Here is a 22,304-nt window from a genome sequence, read left to right on the forward strand (position 1 = left end):
GCTAAGGCACAGTGACCCTGGATCTGTCTATAAGCAAATAGAGTGAGGTATGCAGTCACTGACCAGTATCTGTACCTGCATGCTAAGGCACAGTGACCCTGGATCTGTCTATAAGCAAATAGTGAGGTATGGTGTCACTGACCAGTATCTGTACCTGCATGCTAAGGCACAGTGACCCTGGATATGTCTATAAGAGGACAGATTGAGGTATGGTGTCACTGACCAGTATCTGTACCTGCATGATAAGGCACAGTGACCCTGGATATGTCTATAAGAGGACAGAGTGAGGTATGGTGTCACTGACCAGTATCTGTACCTGCATGCTAAGGCACAGTGACCCTGGATCTGTCTATAAGCAAATAGTGAGGTATGGTGTCACTGACCAGTATCTGTACCTGCATGCTAAGGCACAGTGACCCTGGATATATCTATAAGAGGATAGAGTGAGGTATGGTGTCACTGACCAGTATTTGTACCTGCATACTAAGGCATAGTGACCCTGGAAAAGTCTAAGTAAATAGAGTTAGGTATGGAGTCACTGACCAGTATCTGTACCTGCATGCTAAGGCACAGTGACCCTGGATATATCTATAAGCAAATAGTGAGGTATGGTGTCACTGACCAATATCTGTACCTGCATGCTAAGGCACAGTGACCCTGGATCTGTCTATAAGCAAATAGTGAGGTATGGTGTCACTGACCAGTATCTGTACCTGCATGCTAAGGCACAGTGACCCTGGATATATCTATAAGAGGATAGAGTGAGGTATGGTGTCACTGACCAGTATTTGTACCTGCATACTAAGGCATAGTGACCCTGGAAAAGTCTAAGTAAATAGAGTTAGGTATGGAGTCACTGACCAGTATCTGTACCTGCATGCTAAGGCACAGTGACCCTGGATATATCTATAAGCAAATAGTGAGGTATGGTGTCACTGACCAGTATCTGTACCTGCATGCTAAGGCACAGTGACCCTGGATATATCTATAAGCAAATAGTGAGGTATGGTGTCACTGACCAGTATCTGTACCTGCATGCTAAGGCACAGTGACCCTTGATCTGTCTATAAGAGGATAGAGTGAGGTATGGAGTCACTGACCGGTATCTGTACCTGCATGCTAAGGCATAGTGACCCTGGAAAAGTCTATAAGTAACTAGAGTGAGGTATGGAGTCACTGACCAGTATCTGTACCTGCATGCTAAGGCACAGTGACCCTGGAAAAGTCTATAAGTAACTAGAGTGAGGTATGGAGTCACTGACCAGTATCTGTACCTGCATGCTAAGGCACAGTGACCCTGGATATATCTATAAGCAAATAGTGAGGTATGGCGTCACTGACCGGTATCTGTACCTGCATGCTAAGGCACAGTGACCCTGGATTTGTCTATAAGAGGATAGAGTGAGATATGGAATCACTGACCAATATCTGTACCTGCATGCTAAGGCACAGTGACCCTGGATATATCTATAAGCAAATAGTGAGATATGGTGTCACTGACCAATATCTGTACCTGCATGCTAAGGCACAGTGACCCTTGATCTGTCTATAAGAGGATAGAGTGAGGTATGGCGTCACTGACCAATATCTGTACCTGCATGCTAAGGCATAGTGACCCTGGATATATCTATAAGCAAATAGTGAGGTATGGTGTCACTGACCAGTATCTGTACCTGCATGCTAAGGCACAGTGACCCTTGATCTGTCTATAAGAGGATAGAGTGAGGTATGGAGTCACTGACCAGTATCTGTACCTGCATGCTAAGGCACAGTGACCCTTGATCTGTCTATAAGAGGATAGAGTGAGGTATGGAGTCACTGACCAGTATCTGTACCTGCATGCTAAGGCACAGTGACCCTTGATCTGTCTATAAGAGGATAGAGTGAGGTATGGTGTCACTGACCAATATCTGTACCTGCATGCTAAGGCACAGTGACCCTGGATATATCTATAAGAAAATAGTGAGGTATGGTGTCACTGACCAGTATCTGTACCTGCATGCTAAGGCACAGTGACCCTGGATATATCTATAAGCAAATAGTGAGGTATGGTGTCACTGACCAGTATCTGTACCTGCATGCTAAGGCACAGTGACCCTGGATATATCTATAAGCAAATAGTGAGGTATGGTGTCACTGACCAGTATCTGTACCTGCATGCTAAAGCTGGATGCATTGCATTGCCAAAGGTTTAATGATATTGGAGAATAAAGCAAACATGTTAATAAAATGATGTAAATAGAAAAAGTTGTTTAACTAATAAATATAACAACAGCATGAAAGAAATACAAAACTAGTTTAAATGAAATTCACTGGCTAGGCTGTGGCTACATTACTGTGGTGGCTAGTTCTTTCCACATTGGCTACGTTTTATTGGACAGTCAGTCAAGCTGTGGCTATGAGTAACATATGCAGCAGTGTGTAGTAACTTTACCGCACTTACAAACATATATAATGTTAAAAAGGAATTTAATTTATTAGAGCATGGAATTTTAGCAAAAACACAGTCTGTGTGTTTAACCTTCAGATAAAAAGTTAAACTATTGCTTGAAAGCCACAGAAAATTGCTGGTAAGACGCATACACGGCAGCTGAGCTAATCAATAGTGGCAGCTGCACATCTGGGCATATACTTTATGCATTACACAGGTAAGGCAAATTCGTCAGACACCAGTATTTAAATGAGGAGGGAGCAAGAAACGTTAAAAAGTCAGTTTATTGTAACATGAAGTTAAGAACATAAAGAGCACAGCAACCAGACCTGCGCAGCTAACGCGTTTCCTGCCTCTTAGGGCACTTCCTCAGAGCTGCTATACAGGTGTATCTCACCTAGTTAAGTACACAGACAGGATAGTAAGCCCAACGGATCAAATTTCATCAGGGCTACACACCCACTCCGTGTACCTATCACATATAGTCTAATGATACACATATACAAAAGTATAAACAAAGCTAAAATGTCTCTAAACCACCCATAAATACATAGGATAAACAGATCTCAATAAAACATCTACTTACATCTGTGATCAATTAAATTGGTATGGGTGACGTAAGAGAGAGTGCATAATATCAGAAAAAACCTCACGACTCAAACTGTTTTTAAACATCTGATATTCATAGTGGAGACAAACTATTTCTAGATGACAAGAAAAGACATATATATATATATATATATATATATATATATATATAGGTTAGTAGGACAAGTGCACTCTCACGAACAGTATCACGATTTGCCAGGGTGCATGAATGTGGGTAATAATAGCAAAAGATAGAAGACAGCACACTCTGGTCTTAAATACAAAGGTTGTTTTATTTGTAGTGACGTTTCGGGGAAAGCTTCCCCTTCCTCAGACCAAAGAATAATACAAAGTGCCAAACATTTATACACATACAGACCCCTCCCCCTGTTAAACAAACACCAACATTAGTTGCTAAGCAACCATTACCTGGACAAATAAACATAGTGTCCTATGATAATAAAAATAATTAGTTACCCTTCAACAATTTTAAAATGATTTTTTGCAACATGACTGTACAGTTTAGATTAAGTTAAGGCTAAATGTAATTAATTCAAGTGTATAGTTAGCAAGACAAGTGTTTACACAATCAGGTGTTTTCAATCAGTATATATTCACTCTACACAGATGTTGTCTGTATTTTAGATAATTGCTTTATTGGTAACCAGCCAGGTAATGGTTGCTTAGCAACTAATGTTGGTGTTTAACAGGGGGAGGGATCTGTATGTGTATAAATGTTTGGCACTCTTTGGTCTGAGGAAGGGGAAGCTTTCCCCGAAACGTCACTACAAATAAAACAACCTTTGTATTTAAGACCAGAGAGTGCTGTCTTCTATCTTTTGCTATATATATATATATATATATATATATATATATATATATATATATATATATATATATATATATTCGCTATCCAATGCCACAACCTCCTAGAACGAAAATAGTTTCTTCTAAAGGATTGAGCACAAACACTGCAAACGCCCACTCACATAGCCTGTATAAAAGTCAAATGTTTACATATAATCCAAGGTAAGTAATTGGGATCAAGTAGCGACCGCATATCACATTCCTAGTAAGTTGCATATCCGATATAGATGATAAATCTGAGGGAAATCTCAAACCAATATATAGCAAAAAAAACTCATTCATATATAATTACAGAAGGAAAACAGATTATGTTTTATCAATAAAAAGCTTCACATCACTGATTTCATTGATACCTAGAGGAGACCCTGTACGTAGTGTGTAAATCCAAAAAACTTCTTTCTTATATAACATTTGAAATGTATCTCCCCTCTCTGCATCCAATATTAACTAATTCAATACCTTGTAAACTAAAGGCTTCCAAGCAATTAGTATGTTTAAAAAATGTTTTGCTACTGGGGTTTTGGGAACTTCAGCCTCAAGTAACAATAGGTGTTCCCTAACTCTATCTTTTGTCCCCTATATTGAAAATTGCACACCTTACATGTTACCAGATATACCACATAAGTGGAGTTACAATTAAAGTGAAGTTCAATTTGAATGAATTAGTGCCCGGTTTTTAATAAACCTATTAAAAACAAGGGCACTTTAATTCATCAAAATTGATATTTCACTCCTTTTCTTCAAAAACTTACCTTTTAATCCTGAAAGCCGCTCCAGCGATTCCCCCGGCCATCGGAATCCTCTTTTTATGTCAGAAATGACGAATCTGGCTTCCTCCAATCACAGTTCCCCCCCCCCCCCCCGGGGGTCATGGCCTGTTGCAACACTGATTGGAGGAAGCCGGATTCGTCATTTTAGACCCGTGAAGAGGGCTTGCGACGGGCGGGGGAAGCACTGGAGCGGCTTTCAGGATTAAAAGGTACGTTTTTGAAGAAAAGGAGTGAAATTGCAATTTTGATGAATTAAAGTGCCCTTGTTTTTAATAGGATTATTAAAAACCGGGCACTTATTCATTAAAATTGACCTTTACTTTAATACATTGTTTAATAGAATTTTTTTTCTTTGTAACTGTTAATACAAATGTATCTCCCTCTCTTATGTAGTTACAACTTTTACATCGTCTTCCTCTGCAACCATAAAAACCTAACCTTGGTGTTAACCAAATCTTAACAATCCCTCTACCTGATTTGCCTGTAGCAAAATCTCCTCTTACTATATCATTTGTAGTTTTACTTTTCTTAGAAATGAATTTGCACTGTCTTGATATGGTGTGTAAATCTTTATCACTCTCCAAAAGTGGTAACCTCTTTCTTATGATATTACAAATGTCTGAAAATTGTTTGCTAAAGGTAGTGATAAAATTAACTCCTACATCATCCCTTCTAGGTTTTAACTTATCCAACAGCAAACTATCTCTATCAGATTTTGATACTTGTCTAGATAAAGTGTTTAGTTTTCCTTTATCATATCCTCTCTCTACTAAACGTTCTGTCAAACTGTTGGCATGTTGCCAGTAGCTCTGTAAAGATTTACACCCCATATCAAGACAGTGCACATTCATTTCTAAGAAAAGTAAAACTACAAATGATATAGTAAGAGGAGATTTTGCTACAGGCAAATCAGGTAGAGGAACTGGTAAGAATTGGTTAACACCAAGGTTAGGTTTTTATGGATGCAGAGGAAGACGATGTAAAAGTTGTAACTACATAAGAGAGGGAGATACATTTGTATTAACAGTTACAAAGAAAGTTTTTTCCATTAAACAATGTAATTATTGTAACTCCACTTATGTGGTATATCTGGTAACATGTAAGGTGTGCAATTTTCAATATGTGGGGCTCACCTCAAGGATGGTCAAAGATCGAGTTAGGGAACACCTATTGTCACTTGAGGCTTAAGTTCCCAAAACCCCAGTAGCAACTATATATTGGTTTGAGATTTCCCTCAGATTTATTATCTATATCGGATATGCAACTTGCATTAAATCTGTAGGAATGTGATATGCGGTCGCTACTTGATCCCACTTCCTTACCTTGGATTGACGCTTGCGCTCTGGAAGCTCACTGGCTTATTTTATATATATATAACATTTGACTTTTATACAGGCTATGTGAGTGGGCTTTTGCAGTGTTTGTGCTAAATCCTTGAGAAGAAACGATTTTTGTTCTAGGAGGTTGTGGCATTGGATAGCGATTATATATATATATATATATATATATATATATATATATATATATATATATATATATATATATATATATATATATATATATATATATATATATATATATATATATATATGTCTTTTCTTGTCATCTAGAAATAGTTTGTCTCCACTATGATTATCAAATGTTTAAAGACAGTTTGAGTCGTGAGGTTTTTTCTTAACACGCATTGAGTTTTTTTTCTGATATTATGCACTCTCTCTTACGTCACCCATACCAATTTAATTTATCACAGATGTAAGTAAATGTTTTATTGAGATCTGTTTATCCTATGTATCTATGGGTGGTTTAGAGACATTTTAGCTTTGTTTCTTTATTGTTTTTATACTTTTGTATATGTGTATCAGACTATATGTGATAGGTACACAGAGTGGGTGTGTAGCCCTGATAAAATTTTATTAATTGGGCTTACTATCCTGTCTGTGTACTTAACTAGGTGAGATACACCTGTATGGCAGCTTTGAGGAAGTGCCCTAAGAGGCAGGAAACGCGTTAGCTGTGCAAGTCTGGTTGCTGTACTCTTTATGTTCTTAATTTCATGTTACAACAAACCAACTTTTTAACTTTTATTGCTCCCTCCTCATTTAAATACTGGTGTCTGCCGAATTTGTAGAAGAAAAAGAAGAAAAGACGCACGGGGCAAGATTCAAGTGAAAAGTTTAATTTAGGGTCAGAACTTAGAGCAATTTATTTTCCTTGTGTTTATATTCTGCCGAATTTGCCTTACTTGTGTTTGCTGGATGTTCTGGATTGAAATAGGGTTATTGGAGAGCCCTAAAGCATTTCGGAGCTTGGGACCGCTATCAACCATTACGGCCCTTCAGAGTAAACAAGACGTCACCTGGGATCCGTGAGTAAAACGCTGTAATTTACAGCTGATCACATTGTATTTCATTATACATACTACGGAACTCTGTATAGCTGGGATAATATATCCTACACTGACAGGCTGAGAGCGCAGTTTGTACCATACAGCATTGAGAGTGATGTCAGCTTGAAACTCTGCAACATTAAGTGGATTAATATACAGCACATGTAACACGCGGAGTCAGAACACATCAGTTGGACATCTAGTGTTTCTATAACAAACATTCATTTGGTTACTGGAGTTACATTCAATTAGTTATGGAGCATACTTAGATATTTGGACTTAAGAATTTGTTTGTGTGAATAATGTATGCACTACGCAGTCCCTTTGATATATTCAACAAAGCAACTGACTGCACGCTTTATCTGTCCTTAACGGGACATGATACCCAAATGTTGAAGCACTTGAAAGTGATGCAGTGTCTCTGTAAAAAGCTAACTAGAAAATATCACTAACTTCTCTCTTAAAGGATTACTTTCTGTTATAATTTTTAAGCTAAACAACAAACATATTAAAGTTAATAAACATTAATTAAAACCTACTGACCTATATTTTCTCCAAAACGAAGTTTCATAACGTTCTAAAAGTTCTCTCTTTTATTCGCCGATGATGTCACGTTATCCTGCCCACTATTTTCAGCACTGCGTGTTCAAAATACTTAAACCAATAACTTTGTGTTTAAAGCGCCATTTTGAAACCTAGGTATTGTAAACGGATTGGTACAGAGCAAAGGATACCCACGGAGTGGGTTTGGAAAACAATTAAATTTGCAGACAAGATTTCTGATATACGGTAGAGATATGTTAATGAAATGCTATTGATAAAAAGCTTATTTTAGGTAGTTAGTTAGTAACAGGCATATAAAATATTTACTTACAGTGGCCAATAAGGATGCTAGTCCTGCGACTTGCAGGTGGTTGATAAAACAGCAAAGCTACTCAACTTGTCAGTATCAGAAAGAAAATATTTTTCAATAGTTAGCATTTTTGGAATGATTCTTTTAATTCTCACTTGCTCTGATTTAATAGGGACAATATATTCAATGTATTTATATATATATATATATATATATATATATATATATATATATATATATATAGGAATTAAACTTTTTTTAATTTTTTTTTTTGATAAAAAGGTAAACCATTACAGATTTTGAAACAGAGTGCAAGCTTGTGCATAGCAGATACTAAGGGGTAAGCTGCTCCCCTTATTGGTGGTAATGTTTACACCTTCACAAGCCTAAAAAAGTCTTTTTTTTTTTTTTTTAGTAAATTTTAAAATCCTATATTTTAGATGAAAGACAGCAATTACTTTCCCGTCTAACCTTTAATGGGACAGAGCTACCATTCTATAGTTAAAGAACACTGCTCTTTCTTAAAGGGAAACCACCCATTTAGAGCATAAAATCCAGAATTGCTGCAGAGCACGTCTCTATGTCCTCCTGAAGACAAAAAAATAACTGGGGAAGTGGGAGGGATATTTCAGTGTTTTCCGTTTGGGGTGTCTGTCTCCTCCTGGTGGCCAGGTGAAGTATTTCCCATAGGTAATGAATGTTTTCATGGACCTTCACTGCCATTAGAAGGAAATGTATTTATATGATTTTCTGCTTGAGTGATCTGGCATCTTGTTTACTTGCCTTAGTACATTCCAGCACATAGATATTCTTCCTTTACAAATGCTTTGCAGATAGGGCTATAGAGTTGCTGATTTGTGCCAACATATTCTTTACCTAGTTAACAGGTACGCTCGTGGCTATTCGGATCCAGCGTACCTGGTTTTCAATCCGCCACCCTGGAGGCCACGGATGCCATAGAAATCAATGGGAGTCTGAAAGCAGCGAAAGCTTATGTTCGATGCTGCCAGATATCCCATTGATTTATATGGTAGAAAACAAGTGACGTTTACACCTAACATAAACCCTGAGTCCAAACACCCCTAATCTGCCGCCCCCGACATCGCCGCAACCTAAAGAAAATGTATTAACCCTTATTCCGCTGCTCCCCGACCCTGCCGCAACGTAAAATTATTAACCCCTATTCCGCCGATCCCTGACACCGCCGCCACAATATAAACGTATTAACCCCTAAACCTCTGGCCTCCCACATCACCACCACTAACTAAACATATTAACCCCTAAACCGTCAGCCCCCCACATCGCCATAAACTAAATTAAGCCATTAACACCTAAACCTAACAACCCGCTAACTTTTAGTTCAAATTACAACATCCCTATCTTCATATAAATTTAAACTTACCTGTAGAATTAAAATAAACTATTTTAAAATATTAATTAACCTACCCTAACTATTGTATTACAATTAAATTAAAACTACCAATTTAATTAACTAAATTACATGTTAAAAAACCCTAACCCTACTCAAATTATTTAAATATACTATTAAACCTTATTAAAAGTACTACATTACCAAAAAAACTAAGTTAGAAAAATCAAACAAAGCCTATATTACGAAAAATAAAAAACACATTATCAAAAATAAAAAGGAATTACACCAAATCTAATAGCTCTGTCAAAATAAAAAAGCCCCCCCAAAATAAAAAAAAACCTAGCCTACAATAAACTACCAATGGCCCTTAAAAGGGCCTTTTGTGGGGCATTGCCCCAAAGATATCAGCTTTTTTTTTACCTGTAAAAAAAATAAATACAAAACACCCCCCCAAATAAAAAACCTATCTAAAATAACCTAAGCTCCCCATTGCCCTGAAAAGGGCATTTGTATGGGCATTGCCCTTAAAAGGACATTTAGCTCTTTTAAATGCCCTACTCTAAAAATAAAACCCACCCAAAAAACCCTTAAAAAAAAAAAAAACCTTACACTAACCCCCGACGATCCACTTACAGATTTTTAAGTCCCGCTTGAAGGATCCAGCCGGAGAAGTCATCATCCAGGCGGCAAGAAGTCTTCATCCAGCCGGAGAAGTCCTCATCCAGGCGGCATCTTCTATCTTCATCCATCCAGCGCGGAGCAGGTTCATCCTGAAGACATCCGGCACGGAGCATCCTCTTCATACGGTTGCCGCCGTAAACTGGAACTTCAATGCAAGTGACGTCATCCAAGATGGCGTCCCTTGCATTCCTATTGGCTGAAAGATTTCAATCAGCCAATAGGATTAGAGCTGCTAATTACCTATTCGCTGTTCCAATCAGCCAATAGGATTGAGCTCAAATCCTATTGGCTGATTGGAATAGCCAATAGAATGAGAGCTCAATGGGGGGGTTGGTTGGGTGGTGGCTTTAATTGTTGGGAGGTGTTTGTATTGGTTTTTTTTACAGGTAAAAGAGCTGATATCTTTGGGGCAATGCCCCACAAAAGGCCCTTTTAAGGGCCATTGGTAGTTTATTGTAGGCTAGGGTTTTTTATTTTGATAGGGCTATTAGATTAGGTGTAATTCTTTTTTATTTTTGATAATGTGGTTTTTATTTTTTGTAATTTAATGTTCGTTTGTTTTTTGTAACTTAGGTTTTTTTTTTGGTAATGTAGTACTTTTAATAAGGTTTAATAGTATATTTAAATAATTTGAGTAGGGTTGGGGTTTTTAATATGTAATTTAGTTAATTAAATTGGTAGTTTAATTTAATTGTATAATAGTTAGGGTAGGTTAATTAATATTTTAAAATAGTTTATTTTAATTCTACAGGTAAGTTTAAATTTATTTGAAGATAGGGATGTTGTAATTTTAATTTAAAGTTAGTGGGTTGTTAGGTTTAGGGGCTAATAGCTTAATTTAGTTTATGGCGATGTGGAGGGCTGACGGTTTAGGGGTTAATAGGTTTAGTTAGTGGTGGTGATGTGGGAGGCCAGAGGTTTAGGGGTTAATACGTGTATTTAGTGGTGTCGGGGAGCGGCGGAATAGGGGTTAATAACTATGTTGTGGCGGGGTCGGGGAGTGGCGGGATAGGGGTTAAACACTTTTATATTAGTATAGTGGCAGCGTTTAGTGACAGAGTATAAATAAAGTTGGTAAAAAGACGAATAGACGCAAGATCGATGACTGTTAACCCCCGTACTTGGTACACGTCTTTTTCCGGCTTTTTTATAAATAAGGAGAGCGTATTGAGATACGCGATGTTGGTGCCGGTGAATGCAACAAAGTTGAGGCTTTGATAAATATCCCCCATTGTCTAGAATGCAGATGTTGTATATAGCAAAGAAGTTTGAATTGCTGATTTTTTTTATGCTAAGATTGTTACCTTATGTATATACCCAAGTGCCGATCTCAACTTACTCAAGAGCCAATATATAGGTAATATCTGTGAATGAGCTGGATAGATGTCTGCAGGATGTACTATCATTTGGTGCCCATATAAACTGTATCACGCACCAGGTGCTGGCACATATTACTAATCCAGTGTTAGAAAGGCACAACCCCAGTACACTACCAACTTTCATGTCCTTTTAAACCCTAGAATGGTTTTTATGCACTATGTTCTTGCATTTCATCCTGTTCCTGCAGCTCTTTTCAAATCTGTTAGGTTTTTATAACTTAAATTTTATAACAATTTTGTTTCATGATTCAGGTGGAACAAACAATTTTAAACAACTTTCTAATTTACTTTTATTATCTAATTTGTTTCATTCTCTTGCTATGTTTTGTTGAAGGAGCAGCAATGCACTACTGGTTTCTAACTGAACTCCAATCAAACCTAAGTTCCTTGCTGCTCCTGAGCTTACCTGGATCAACCTTTCAGCAAAGGATAACAAGAGAAGAAAGCAAATTAAATAATAGAATTAAATTGGAAAGTTGTTTAAAATTGACATCTGTATCTGAAACGTGAAAGAAAACTTTTAAGTTTCATGTCCCTTTAAAGGTGCCAGATACTGAAGCTCCGCCTCTTTGTACTGGGCACTGCCATCTTGGAGCTCAGGTATTCTCACAGATCAGTGATATTACAGCTGTATAATGAGCTTCAGGTTAGTGTGCATGATACAAAGAAAGAGCTGTACATTTCTGCAGTGACTGCTTTGCTCTATATTATTGTTGTGTTTTTTTTTTTAAATATATTTTGTGTAAGTGTAATAAAATGTAAATAGCATATGATGTATCATGCACACTAACATAAAATATTATGCTGCTGTAAAAGAGTAGACAATATCACTGATCTGTGAGCGTACACAGCAGTTTAATGTCCCTTTAACACCTAATTTTTAAACTTCATAACAACAAAAAGGGCTGGCGTCCATTTAAAATAGAAGTGGTGCCTATAAGATATTTAGCAGTTTTGCATCAGTTCTGGAGTTGTATAATTTTAGTTAAATGGACATGAATCCCACATTTTTTTTTTCTTTTATGATTAAGAGAGAACATACAATTTTAAAATGTACTTCTATTATACATTTTGCTTCATTTCCATGTTATCCTTTGTTGAAGGAACATCAATGCAATTCTGGGAGCTAGCTGAACACATCGGGTGAGCCAATGACAACAGGCTTATTTGTGCAGCCACCAATAGCTAGTTCCCAATAGTGCATTGCTGTTCCCGAGCCTACCTAGGTATGCTGTTCAACAAAGGATATCAAGAGTACAAAGCAAATTAGAGGGTAAATTGGAAAGTTTGAAACTGAATGCTCTATCTAAATCAGTTAAGTTTATTTTTGACTTTACTGTCCCTTTAAGTGAAAAACAAAATATGTTTCAAGAAAATGAACCAGCAGACATAACCAATCTTTTGGCAATAAAAACACTTCTGTTCCAACAAAGCTACTGAATCCTGGTTTAGTTTTTCAAAACTTTTTTTTTAATATTTGTTCATACATTTGATATGTAGCAGGAAGAGGGGTCAGTCCCTGCCTCGCTCCTCCCCTGGATGGCAGACAATGTTTCTTCTAGAGAAGCAAGTGCAATCTCCACAGGAACCAGAATTGGGCCCTGCACATGCACAGATATAGGAGACAACTATTCTCCCATGCAGCCCTTATTCATTCTCCTAGTGAAGATGCTGTCTTCCATTATAATCTGCAGAGCATTGGTACCTGCTCACTATCCCCTTCAATAATACTGAGCCCTCTGCAACAGACACAGCTCTGACCCTTATACCTGAGAAATGTAGTGACCTTGCCTTGGAGACGTGTGGTACCAACGTCCACGTCTGAGCAGCTTCTAGTACTCGCAGTGTTAGAAATGGGACTAGAGCTTTAGTTAACGGCCTAGTTTTGGGGTGAATATGTGGTCCCCTGTACAATTTGCCAGGGTATCTGTCATTGGTTTATTGTAACGGATATCTCCATATGCTCTGCAGGCTTGTTCAGAGCATCACTTTAACCCCCCAAACAACTACCTGCAGAGCCCTCCTATCACACCATCTAAAGGATTCCTTAACTCAGACTCCTACTACATACAGTAATTCTTTAGATATAGCTTCACCTAACCTATATTTAACCTCTCTCCTGTTCAACATCCACAATGGTCCCATCTTTCAGATAACAATTTGTCCTTCTGATTTCCCCCATATATCTTGGTCTTCTGCAGTAAACAGTTTGCATCCTGTTCAACCGTTGACTTCCATCCTCACTGAGAGGTCATAAAAATTCATACTTAAATCCCAAGGACAACTGAAAGAGAGGGGGCTTGTGGGTAAAGAGAAAATCTTCCCATGCCTTAGGGAGGAGAGGACAAGCACAAGGAATAGCAAGGAAAGGAGTCATAATAGGAGCACAGCATGACGTGGCAGGAATCCCGGGAGGGACAGCAGCACATTGTCCGCACTGCAACAGCACGGCATGGGTAGATATAATATGGGTTCTGTAGGTGCCACATGCTGGCACTGCCTAATATCCACATTCACTTGTCCTCCAGCTATGGGCACAGAGAGCAGTCTGTCCAGCTCTTCTAAGTGCAGATTTCTCCTTCCAGCCATCAGGATCACATTGATTCACTGAAGACAAAATTCTTTGAATTCATCCGAGCACAAGACTGAGCCGACGAGACTGTATATGAACTGCAGAAGAGTAAAAAACAATTGGCCATTAGTCATTTCACAGAAAGGCAAATTACTTAAAATAAAAAAAAATGGTCATCTATATTTTGTGTATTGCAAATCTTAGATCAGACGAAGATTCCCTTTCTTGATTAACAGGACATCTGAGAACAAAGATTATCAGATAAATTACCTCCTGCAGTGATACAGACACAATCTCTGAAAAACCACTGTATTTCTTTTTAGACTTAAAGGGACAGTACACTGTAAAATTGTTTTTCCATAAATGTATTTTATTCGAAGAACCAGTTCTTAGCTGAACAAACATTTTCAAAGGAAATAGTCTTATGCACACAGATGCTAAATTGTCCCTGTTGTATTGAATCAACACTTGTACTGACTAGCAGAGACACGTTTTGCATTATAACTTGTGAATTCATTTTGAATCACAACTTGGGTTTAAATCTCAAACATTAAATATATGCCTTAGACTGTAATAAATGTCTATATATGGATCTGGGAAAATGCAATTCAGATTGTCTATTTGTACAACGGTAACATATTGGATAAGTGTATGCTGGAATTAAAAAAATGACAATACAGTCAATTTTAAAATGTCCAATTTTTAAACCTATTTCTTTACATCTTTCAGACATCTAAGAAGTACATATATAATATATATTCATATTATATATTATATATACATATATAATTGGTATTTTAAACAATATCCTGTGTATTTTATACTCTCAGAGAGATATACAGATATGAAATATTAATCTGTATGGGATAGTAATCCAATATAGATATAATTATATGAAAACAGCATATGTTTGCTGATCTCAAGGTATGTATTATTGGTGTGATCACTAGAAACTTGCTTATATTTAGTATTGGAGTAATCAGAAAAATGACATTATATTATCCCATCTAAAATGAAAATTGTAAGTGATTAATGCAATAAGTTATAGTATGTTAAATAATCATTATATAGGGAGATATTTGGATTAGCAGTGTTAAAAAATGAAACTGTATGTCTTGTCTGCTGCCCCCGATGGCCTAAATCCAGTATTACAGCCAAAATGCATTTGGCTGTTAAAAATTAAATTTCCCAGATAACCAATCAATGCTCAACTTCCGGAGGGCCAATCATCCTAATTTCACGATGATTAAAATAAAAAGGGGTGGGACTAGATTGTAAAATATAGTCCCAAGCAAGAGAGAAAAGAAAACTTGGTGCTGAATTTTTGACTGATTAAAAACTGCTGCAATCCAGTCTATTATAAAGCAAAAATTACCTCTTTCAATTTATGAAGCGAAATTGGATTGATTGGAAAAACTCTTGAAGTTAAAACATTAATTGTTTATGTTGGTAATGCATGATGGTTGTTTGTCTTTAATATTTTAGACAAAGGTAATTGGTAAGACTATAGTCAAATTGCAGTTAGTCATTTTAAAAGGGTATTTTGTATTGTCACTCTTGTATGCTAAGTAATTAATTTATTTGCTAGATAAATATCCGTTGGGTTGCATATTTCTTAGTCACGCCCATTATTGTAGTAAATCTCTCTGGTGTGTAATTTATCTCTGCAAATATATAACTATATTTCAGAATTTACTTTATTGCTGCTAAAGAATATATTTCATCTCAGATAACTTAGCATAAAAAACAGAATTTATGTTTACCTGATAAATTACTTTCTCCAACGGTGTGTCCGGTCCACGGCGTCATCCTTACTTGTGGGATATTCTCTTCCCCAACAGGAAATGGCAAAGAGCCCAGCAAAGCTGGTCACATGATCCCTCCTAGGCTCCGCCTACCCCAGTCATTCGACCGACATTAAGGAGGAATATTTGCATAGGAGAAACCATATGGTACCGTGGTGACTGTAGTTAAAGAAAATAAATTATCAGACCTGATTAAAAAAAAACCAGGGCGGGCCGTGGACCGGACACACCGTTGGAGAAAGTAATTTATCAGGTAAACATAAATTCTGTTTTCTCCAACATAGGTGTGTCCGGTCCACGGCGTCATCCTTACTTGTGGGAACCAATACCAAAGCTTTAGGACACGGATGAAGGGAGGGAGCAAATCAGGTCACCTAAATGGAAGGCACCACGGCTTGCAAAACCTTTCTCCCAAAAATAGCCTCAGAAGAAGCAAAAGTATCAAACTTGTAAAATTTGGTAAAAGTGTGCAGTGAAGACCAAGTCGCTGCCCCACATATCTGATCATCAGAAGCCTCGTTCTTGAAGGCCCATGTGGAAGCCACAGCCCTAGTGGAATGAGCTGTGATTCTTTCGGGAGGCTGCCGTCCGGCAGTCTCGTAAGCCAATCTGATGATGCTTTTAATCCAAAAAGAGAGAGAGGTAGAAGTTGCTTTTTGACCTCTCCTTGTACCGGAATAAACAACAAACAAGGAAGATGTTTGTCTAAAATCCTTTGTAGCATCTAAATAGAATTTTAGAGCGCGAACAACATCCAAATTGTGCAACAAACGTTCCTTCTTTGAAACTGGTTTCGGACACAGAGAAGGTACGATAAGCTCCTGGTTAATGTTTTTGTTAGAAACAACTTTTGGAAGAAAACCAGGTTTAGTACGTAAAACCACCTTATCTGCATGGAACACCAGATAAGGAGGAGAACACTGCAGAGCAGATAATTCTGAAACTCTTCTAGCAGAAGAAATTGCAACTAAAAACAAAACTTTCCAAGATAATAACTTAATATCAACGGAATGTAAGGGTTCAAACGGAACCCCCTGAAGAACTGAAAGAACTAAATTGAGACTCCAAGGAGGAGTCAAAGGTTTGTAAACAGGCTTAATTCTAACCAGAGCCTGAACAAAGGCTTGAACATCTGGCACAGCTGCCAGCTTTTTGTGAAGTAACACAGACAAGGCAGAAATCTGTCCCTTCAGGGAACTTGCAGATAATCCTTTTTCCAATCCTTCTTGAAGGAAGGATAGAATCTTAGGAATCTTAACCTTGTCCCAAGGGAATCCTTTAGATTCACACCAACAGATATATTTTTTCCAAATTTTGTGGTAAATCTTTCTAGTTACAGGCTTTCTGGCCTGGACAAGAGTATCGATAACAGAATCTGAGAATCCTCGCTTCGATAAGATCAAGCGTTCAATCTCCAAGCAGTCAGCTGGAGTGAAACCAGATTCGGATGTTCGAACGGACCCTGAACAAGCAGGTCTCGTCTCAAAGGTAGCTTCCAAGGTGGAGCCGATGACATATTCACCAGATCTGCATACCAAGTCCTGCGTGGCCACGCAGGAGCTATCAAGATCACCGACGCCCTCTCCTGATTGATCCTGGCTACCAGCCTGGGGATGAGAGGAAACGGCGGGAACACATAAGCTAGTTTGAAGGTCCAAGGTGCTACTAGTGCATCCACTAGAGCCGCCTTGGGATCCCTGGATCTGGACCCGTAGCAAGGAACTTTGAAGTTCTGACGAGAGGCCATCAGATCCATGTCTGGAATGCCCCACAGCTGAGTGACTTGGGCAAAGATTTCCGGATGGAGTTCCCACTCCCCCGGATGCAATGTCTGACGACTCAGAAAATCCGCTTCCCAATATTCCACTCCTGGGATGTGGATAGCAGACAGGTGGCAGGAGTGAGACTCCGCCCATAGAATGATTCTGGTCACTTCTTCCATCGCTAGGGAACTCCCCCCTGATGGTTGATGTACGCAACAGTTGTCATGTTGTCTGATTGAAACCGTATGAACTTGGCCCTCGCTAGCTGAGGCCAAGCCTTGAGAGCATTGAATATCGCTCTCAGTTCCAGAGTATTTATCGGTAGAAGAGATTCTTCCCGAGACCAAAGACCCTGAGCTTTCAGGGATCCCCAGACCGCGCCCCAGCCCATCAGACTGGCGTCGGTCGTGACAATGACCCACTCTGGTCTGCGGAATGTCATCCCTTGTGACAGGTTGTCCAGGGACAGTCACCAACGGAGTGAGTCTCTGGTCCTCTGATTTACTTGTATCTTCGGAGACAAGTCTGTATAGTCCCCATTCCACTGACTGAGCATGCACAGTTGTAATGGTCTTAGATGAATGCGCGCAAAAGGAACTATGTCCATTACCGCTACCATCAACCCGATTACTTCCATGCACTGAGCTATGGAAGGAAGAGGAACAGAATGAAGTATCCGACAAGAGTCTAGAAGTTTTGTTTTTCTGGCCTCTGTCAGAAAAATCCTCATTTCTAAGGAGTCTATTATTGTTCCCAAGAAGGGAACCCTTGTTGACGGAGATAGAGAACTCTTTTCCACGTTCATCTGAGAAAGGCCAGGACAATGTCCGTGTGAGCCTTTGCTTGAGGAAGGGACGACGCTTGAATCAGAATGTCGTCCAAGTAAGGTACTACAGCAATGCCCCTTGGTCTTAGCACAGCTAGAAGGGACCCTCGTACCTTTGTGAAAATCCTTGGAGCAGTGGCTAATCCGAAAGGAAGCGCCACGAACTGGTAATGCTTGTCCAGGAATGCGAACCTTAGGAACCGATGATGTTCCTTGTGGATAGGAATATGTAGATACGCATCCTTTAAATCCACCGTGGTCATGAATTGACCTTCCTGGATGGAAGGAAGAATAGTTCGAATGGTTTCCATCTTGAACGATGGAACCTTGAGAAACTTGTTTAAGATCTTGAGATCTAAGATTGGTCTGAACGTTCCCTCTTTTTTGGGAACTATGAACAGAATGGAGTAGAACCCCATCCCTTGTTCTCTTAATGGAACAGGATGAATCACTCCCATTTTTAACAGGTCTTCTACACAATGTAAGAATGCCTGTCTTTTTATGTGGTCTGAAGACAACTGAGACTTGTGGAATCTCCCCCTCGGGGGAAGTCCCTTGAATTCCAGAAGATAACCTTGGGAGACTATTTCTATCGCCCAAGGATCCAGAACATCTCTTGCCCAAGCCTGAGCGAAGAGAGAGAGTCTGCCCCCCACCAGATCCGATCCCGGATCGGGGGCCAACATTTCATGCTGTCTTGGTAGCAGTGGCAGGTTTCTTGGCCTGCTTTCCCTTGTTCCAGCCATGCATTGGTCTCCAAGCTGGCTTGGCTTGAGAAGTATTACCCTCTTGCTTAGAGGACGTAGCACTTTGGGCTGGTCCGTTTCTACGAAAGGGACGAAAATTAGGTTTATTTTTTTTGCCTTGAAAGGCCGATCCTGAGGAAGGGCGTGGCCCTTACCCCCAGTGATATCAGAGATAATCTCTTTCAAGTCAGGGCCAAACAGCGTTTTCCCCTTGAAAGGAATGTTAAGTAGCTTGTTCTTGGAAGATGCAGCAGCCGACCAAGATTTTAACCAAAGCGCTCTGCGCGCCACAATAGCAAACCCAGAATTCTTAGCCGCTAACCTCGCCAATTGCAAAGTGGCGTCTAGGGTGAAAGAATAGCCAATTTGAGAGCATTGATTCTGTCCATAATCTCCTCATAAGGAGGAGAATCACTATCGACCGCCTTTATTAGCTCATCGAACCAGAAACATGCGGCTGTAGCGACAGGGACAATGCATGAAATTGGTTGTAGAAGGCAACCCTGCTGAACAAACATCTTTTTAAGCAAACCTTCTAATTTTTTATCCATAGGATCTTTGAAAGCACAACTATCCTCTATGGGTATAGTGGTGCGTTTGTTTACAGTGGAAACCGCTCCCTCGACCTTGGGGACTGTCTGCCATAAGTCCTTTCTGGGGTCGACCATAGGAAACAATTTTTTAAATATGGGGGGAGGGACGAAAGGAATACCGGGCCTTTCCCATTCTTTATTAACAATGTCCGCCACCCGCTTGGGTATAGGAAAAGCTTCTGGGAGCCCCGGCACCTCTAGGAACTTGTCCATTTTACATAGTTTCTCTGGGATGACCAACTTGTCACAATCATCCAGAGTGGATAATACCTCCTTAAGCAGAATGCGGAGGTGTTCCAACTTAAATTTAAATGTAATCACATCAGGTTCAGCTTGTTGAGAAATGTTCCCTGAATCAGTAATTTCTCCCTCAGACAAAACCTCCCTGGCCCCATCAGACTGGGTTATGGGCCCTTCAGAAATATTATTATCAGCGTCGTCATGCTCTTCAGTATCTAAAACAGAGCAGTCGCGCTTACGCTGATAAGTGTTCATTTTGGCTAAAATGTTTTTGACAGAATAATCCATTACAGCCGTAAATTGTTGCATAGTAAGGAGTATTGGCGCGCTAGATGTACTAGGGGCCTCCTGAGTGGGCAAGACTCGTGTAGACGAAGGAGGGAATGATGCAGTACCATGCTTACTCCCCTCACTTGAGGAATCATCTTGGGCATCATTGTCATTGTCACATAAATCACATTTATTTAAATGAATGGGAATTCTGGCTTCCCCACATTCAGAACACAGTCTATCTGGTAGTTCAGACATGTTAAACAGGCATACACTTGATAACCAAGTACAAAAAAACGTTTTAAAATAAAACCGTTACTGTCACTTTAAATTTTAAACTGAACACACTTTATTACTGCAATTGCGAAAAAACATGAAGGAATTGTTCAAAATTCACCAAATTTTCACCACAGTGTCTTAAAGCCTTAAAAGTATTGCACACCAAATTTGGAAGCTTTAACCCTTAAAATAACGGAACCGGAGCCGTTTTTATATTTAACCCCTTTACAGTCCCTGGAATCTGCTTTGCTGAGACCCAACCAAGCCCAAAGGGGAATACGATACCAAATGATGCCTTCAGAAAGACTTTTCTATGTATCAGAGCTCCACACACATGCAGCTGCATGCCATGCTGTTCTCAAAAACAAGTGCGCCATACCGGCGCGAAAATGAGGCTCTGACTATGATTAGGGAAAGCCCCTATAGAATAAAGTGTCTAAAACAGTGCCTGCCGATATTATTTTACAAAAAATACCCAGATTAAATGATTCCTCAAGGCTAAATATGTGTAAATATGATCGATTTAGCCCAGAAAAAGTCTACAGTCTTAATAAGCCCTTGTGAAGCCCTTATTTACGATCGTAATAAACATGGCTTACCGGATCCCATAGGGAAAATGACAGCTTCCAGCATTACATCGTCTTGTTAGAATGTGTCATACCTCAAGCAGCAAGAGACTGCTCACTGTTCCCCCAACTGAAGTTAATTGCTCTCAACAGTCCTGTGTGGAACAGCCATGGATTTTAGTGACGGTTGCTAAAATCATTTTCCTCATACAAACAGAAATCTTCATCTCTTTTCTGTTTCTGAGTAAATAGTACATACCAGCACTATTTCAAAATAACAAACTCTTGATTGAATAATAAAAACTACAGTTAAACACTAAAAAACTCTAAGCCATCTCCGTGGAGATGTTGCCTGTACAACGGCAAAGAGAATGACTGGGGTAGGCGGAGCCTAGGAGGGATCATGTGACCAGCTTTGCTGGGCTCTTTGCCATTTCCTGTTGGGGAAGAGAATATCCCACAAGTAAGGATGACGCCGTGGACCGGACACACCTATGTTGGAGAAATTGACTTTCAAAGTGTTTCTATTGTTTAACTAAGCACTGTTAAAGTTAGTGGCTCATATCTTGGTATCTCATTGTGGTATTTTAATGAAATTCAACTATGAATAAGGTTAATAAATAAGGTAACTTTTGTGATCTTTGCATAGCATATTATAACAGTTTAAACGTGTATAGTTTGATTCAGATCTGGGTTTTTACAAATATATTTCAATGTGTCTATAAATTTTAACTAACATTAAGAATTTAGGAATTTACATTGTATATGCATTTTATAGGTGGTTTATTTTAAAGGATAATTATTAAATATATTGTATTATAACCCGGCCATATACTGACAATATATATATCCTATATTCTAAAAGGCCAAGGCCAAGTGTGTTTGTCTGAAGCCGTCATGCGCAGTAGAGACTGCGCGTGGACAAACACACCTGGCCTTCAGCTGCAGAGTAGTGCGCACTGCGCAAGCTGCCTGGTGGGGGCGTGACTGGCGTCGGGCGTGCCGTGATGGGGGCGTGGCCGGCGGGCGTGACAGGCATGACGAGGGGGTGTGGCAGACGGGTGTGGCGAGGGGGCGTGGCCTCGCGGAAGCGCGCGGGAGGGGTGTGGCCGGCGGGAGAGACCAAAACAGAGGAAGGAAAGAAAGCGAGCAGAAGAGGGGGGAAGAGCAAAAGAGGGAGAAAGAGCGCAAGAGATTGGGAGAGAAAGAGGGGGAGAGAGAGAGCTTAAAAGAGAGGTGGGAGAGAGAGCACAAAAGAGGGAGAGAGAGCGCAAAAGAGGGAGAGAGAGAGAGAGCGCGCAAGAGAGGGGGAGAGAG

The 22,304-nt window shown here is 39.4% G+C and overlaps 1 protein-coding gene across 3 annotated transcripts in view; it reads right to left on the reverse strand.

The window, feature by feature from the left end:
- Nucleotides 1-12,774: 12,774 nt before the first annotated feature.
- The window catches only part of CDK16 (cyclin dependent kinase 16), a 134,389-nt gene continuing 124,859 nt past the window's right edge, over nucleotides 12,775-22,304 (reverse strand). For all 3 annotated transcript variants that reach the window (XM_053695753.1, XM_053695752.1, XM_053695754.1), the window contains one exon: nucleotides 12,775-13,997. In XM_053695753.1, the coding sequence (XP_053551728.1) occupies nucleotides 13,957-13,997 (41 nt within the window). In that variant the 3' untranslated portion in view covers nucleotides 12,775-13,956. The remainder of the gene's footprint in view (nucleotides 13,998-22,304) is intronic.

This window comes from Bombina bombina, chromosome 12 (assembly GCF_027579735.1).
Source record: "Bombina bombina isolate aBomBom1 chromosome 12, aBomBom1.pri, whole genome shotgun sequence".
NCBI classification, from domain to species: Eukaryota; Metazoa; Chordata; class Amphibia; order Anura; family Bombinatoridae; genus Bombina; species Bombina bombina.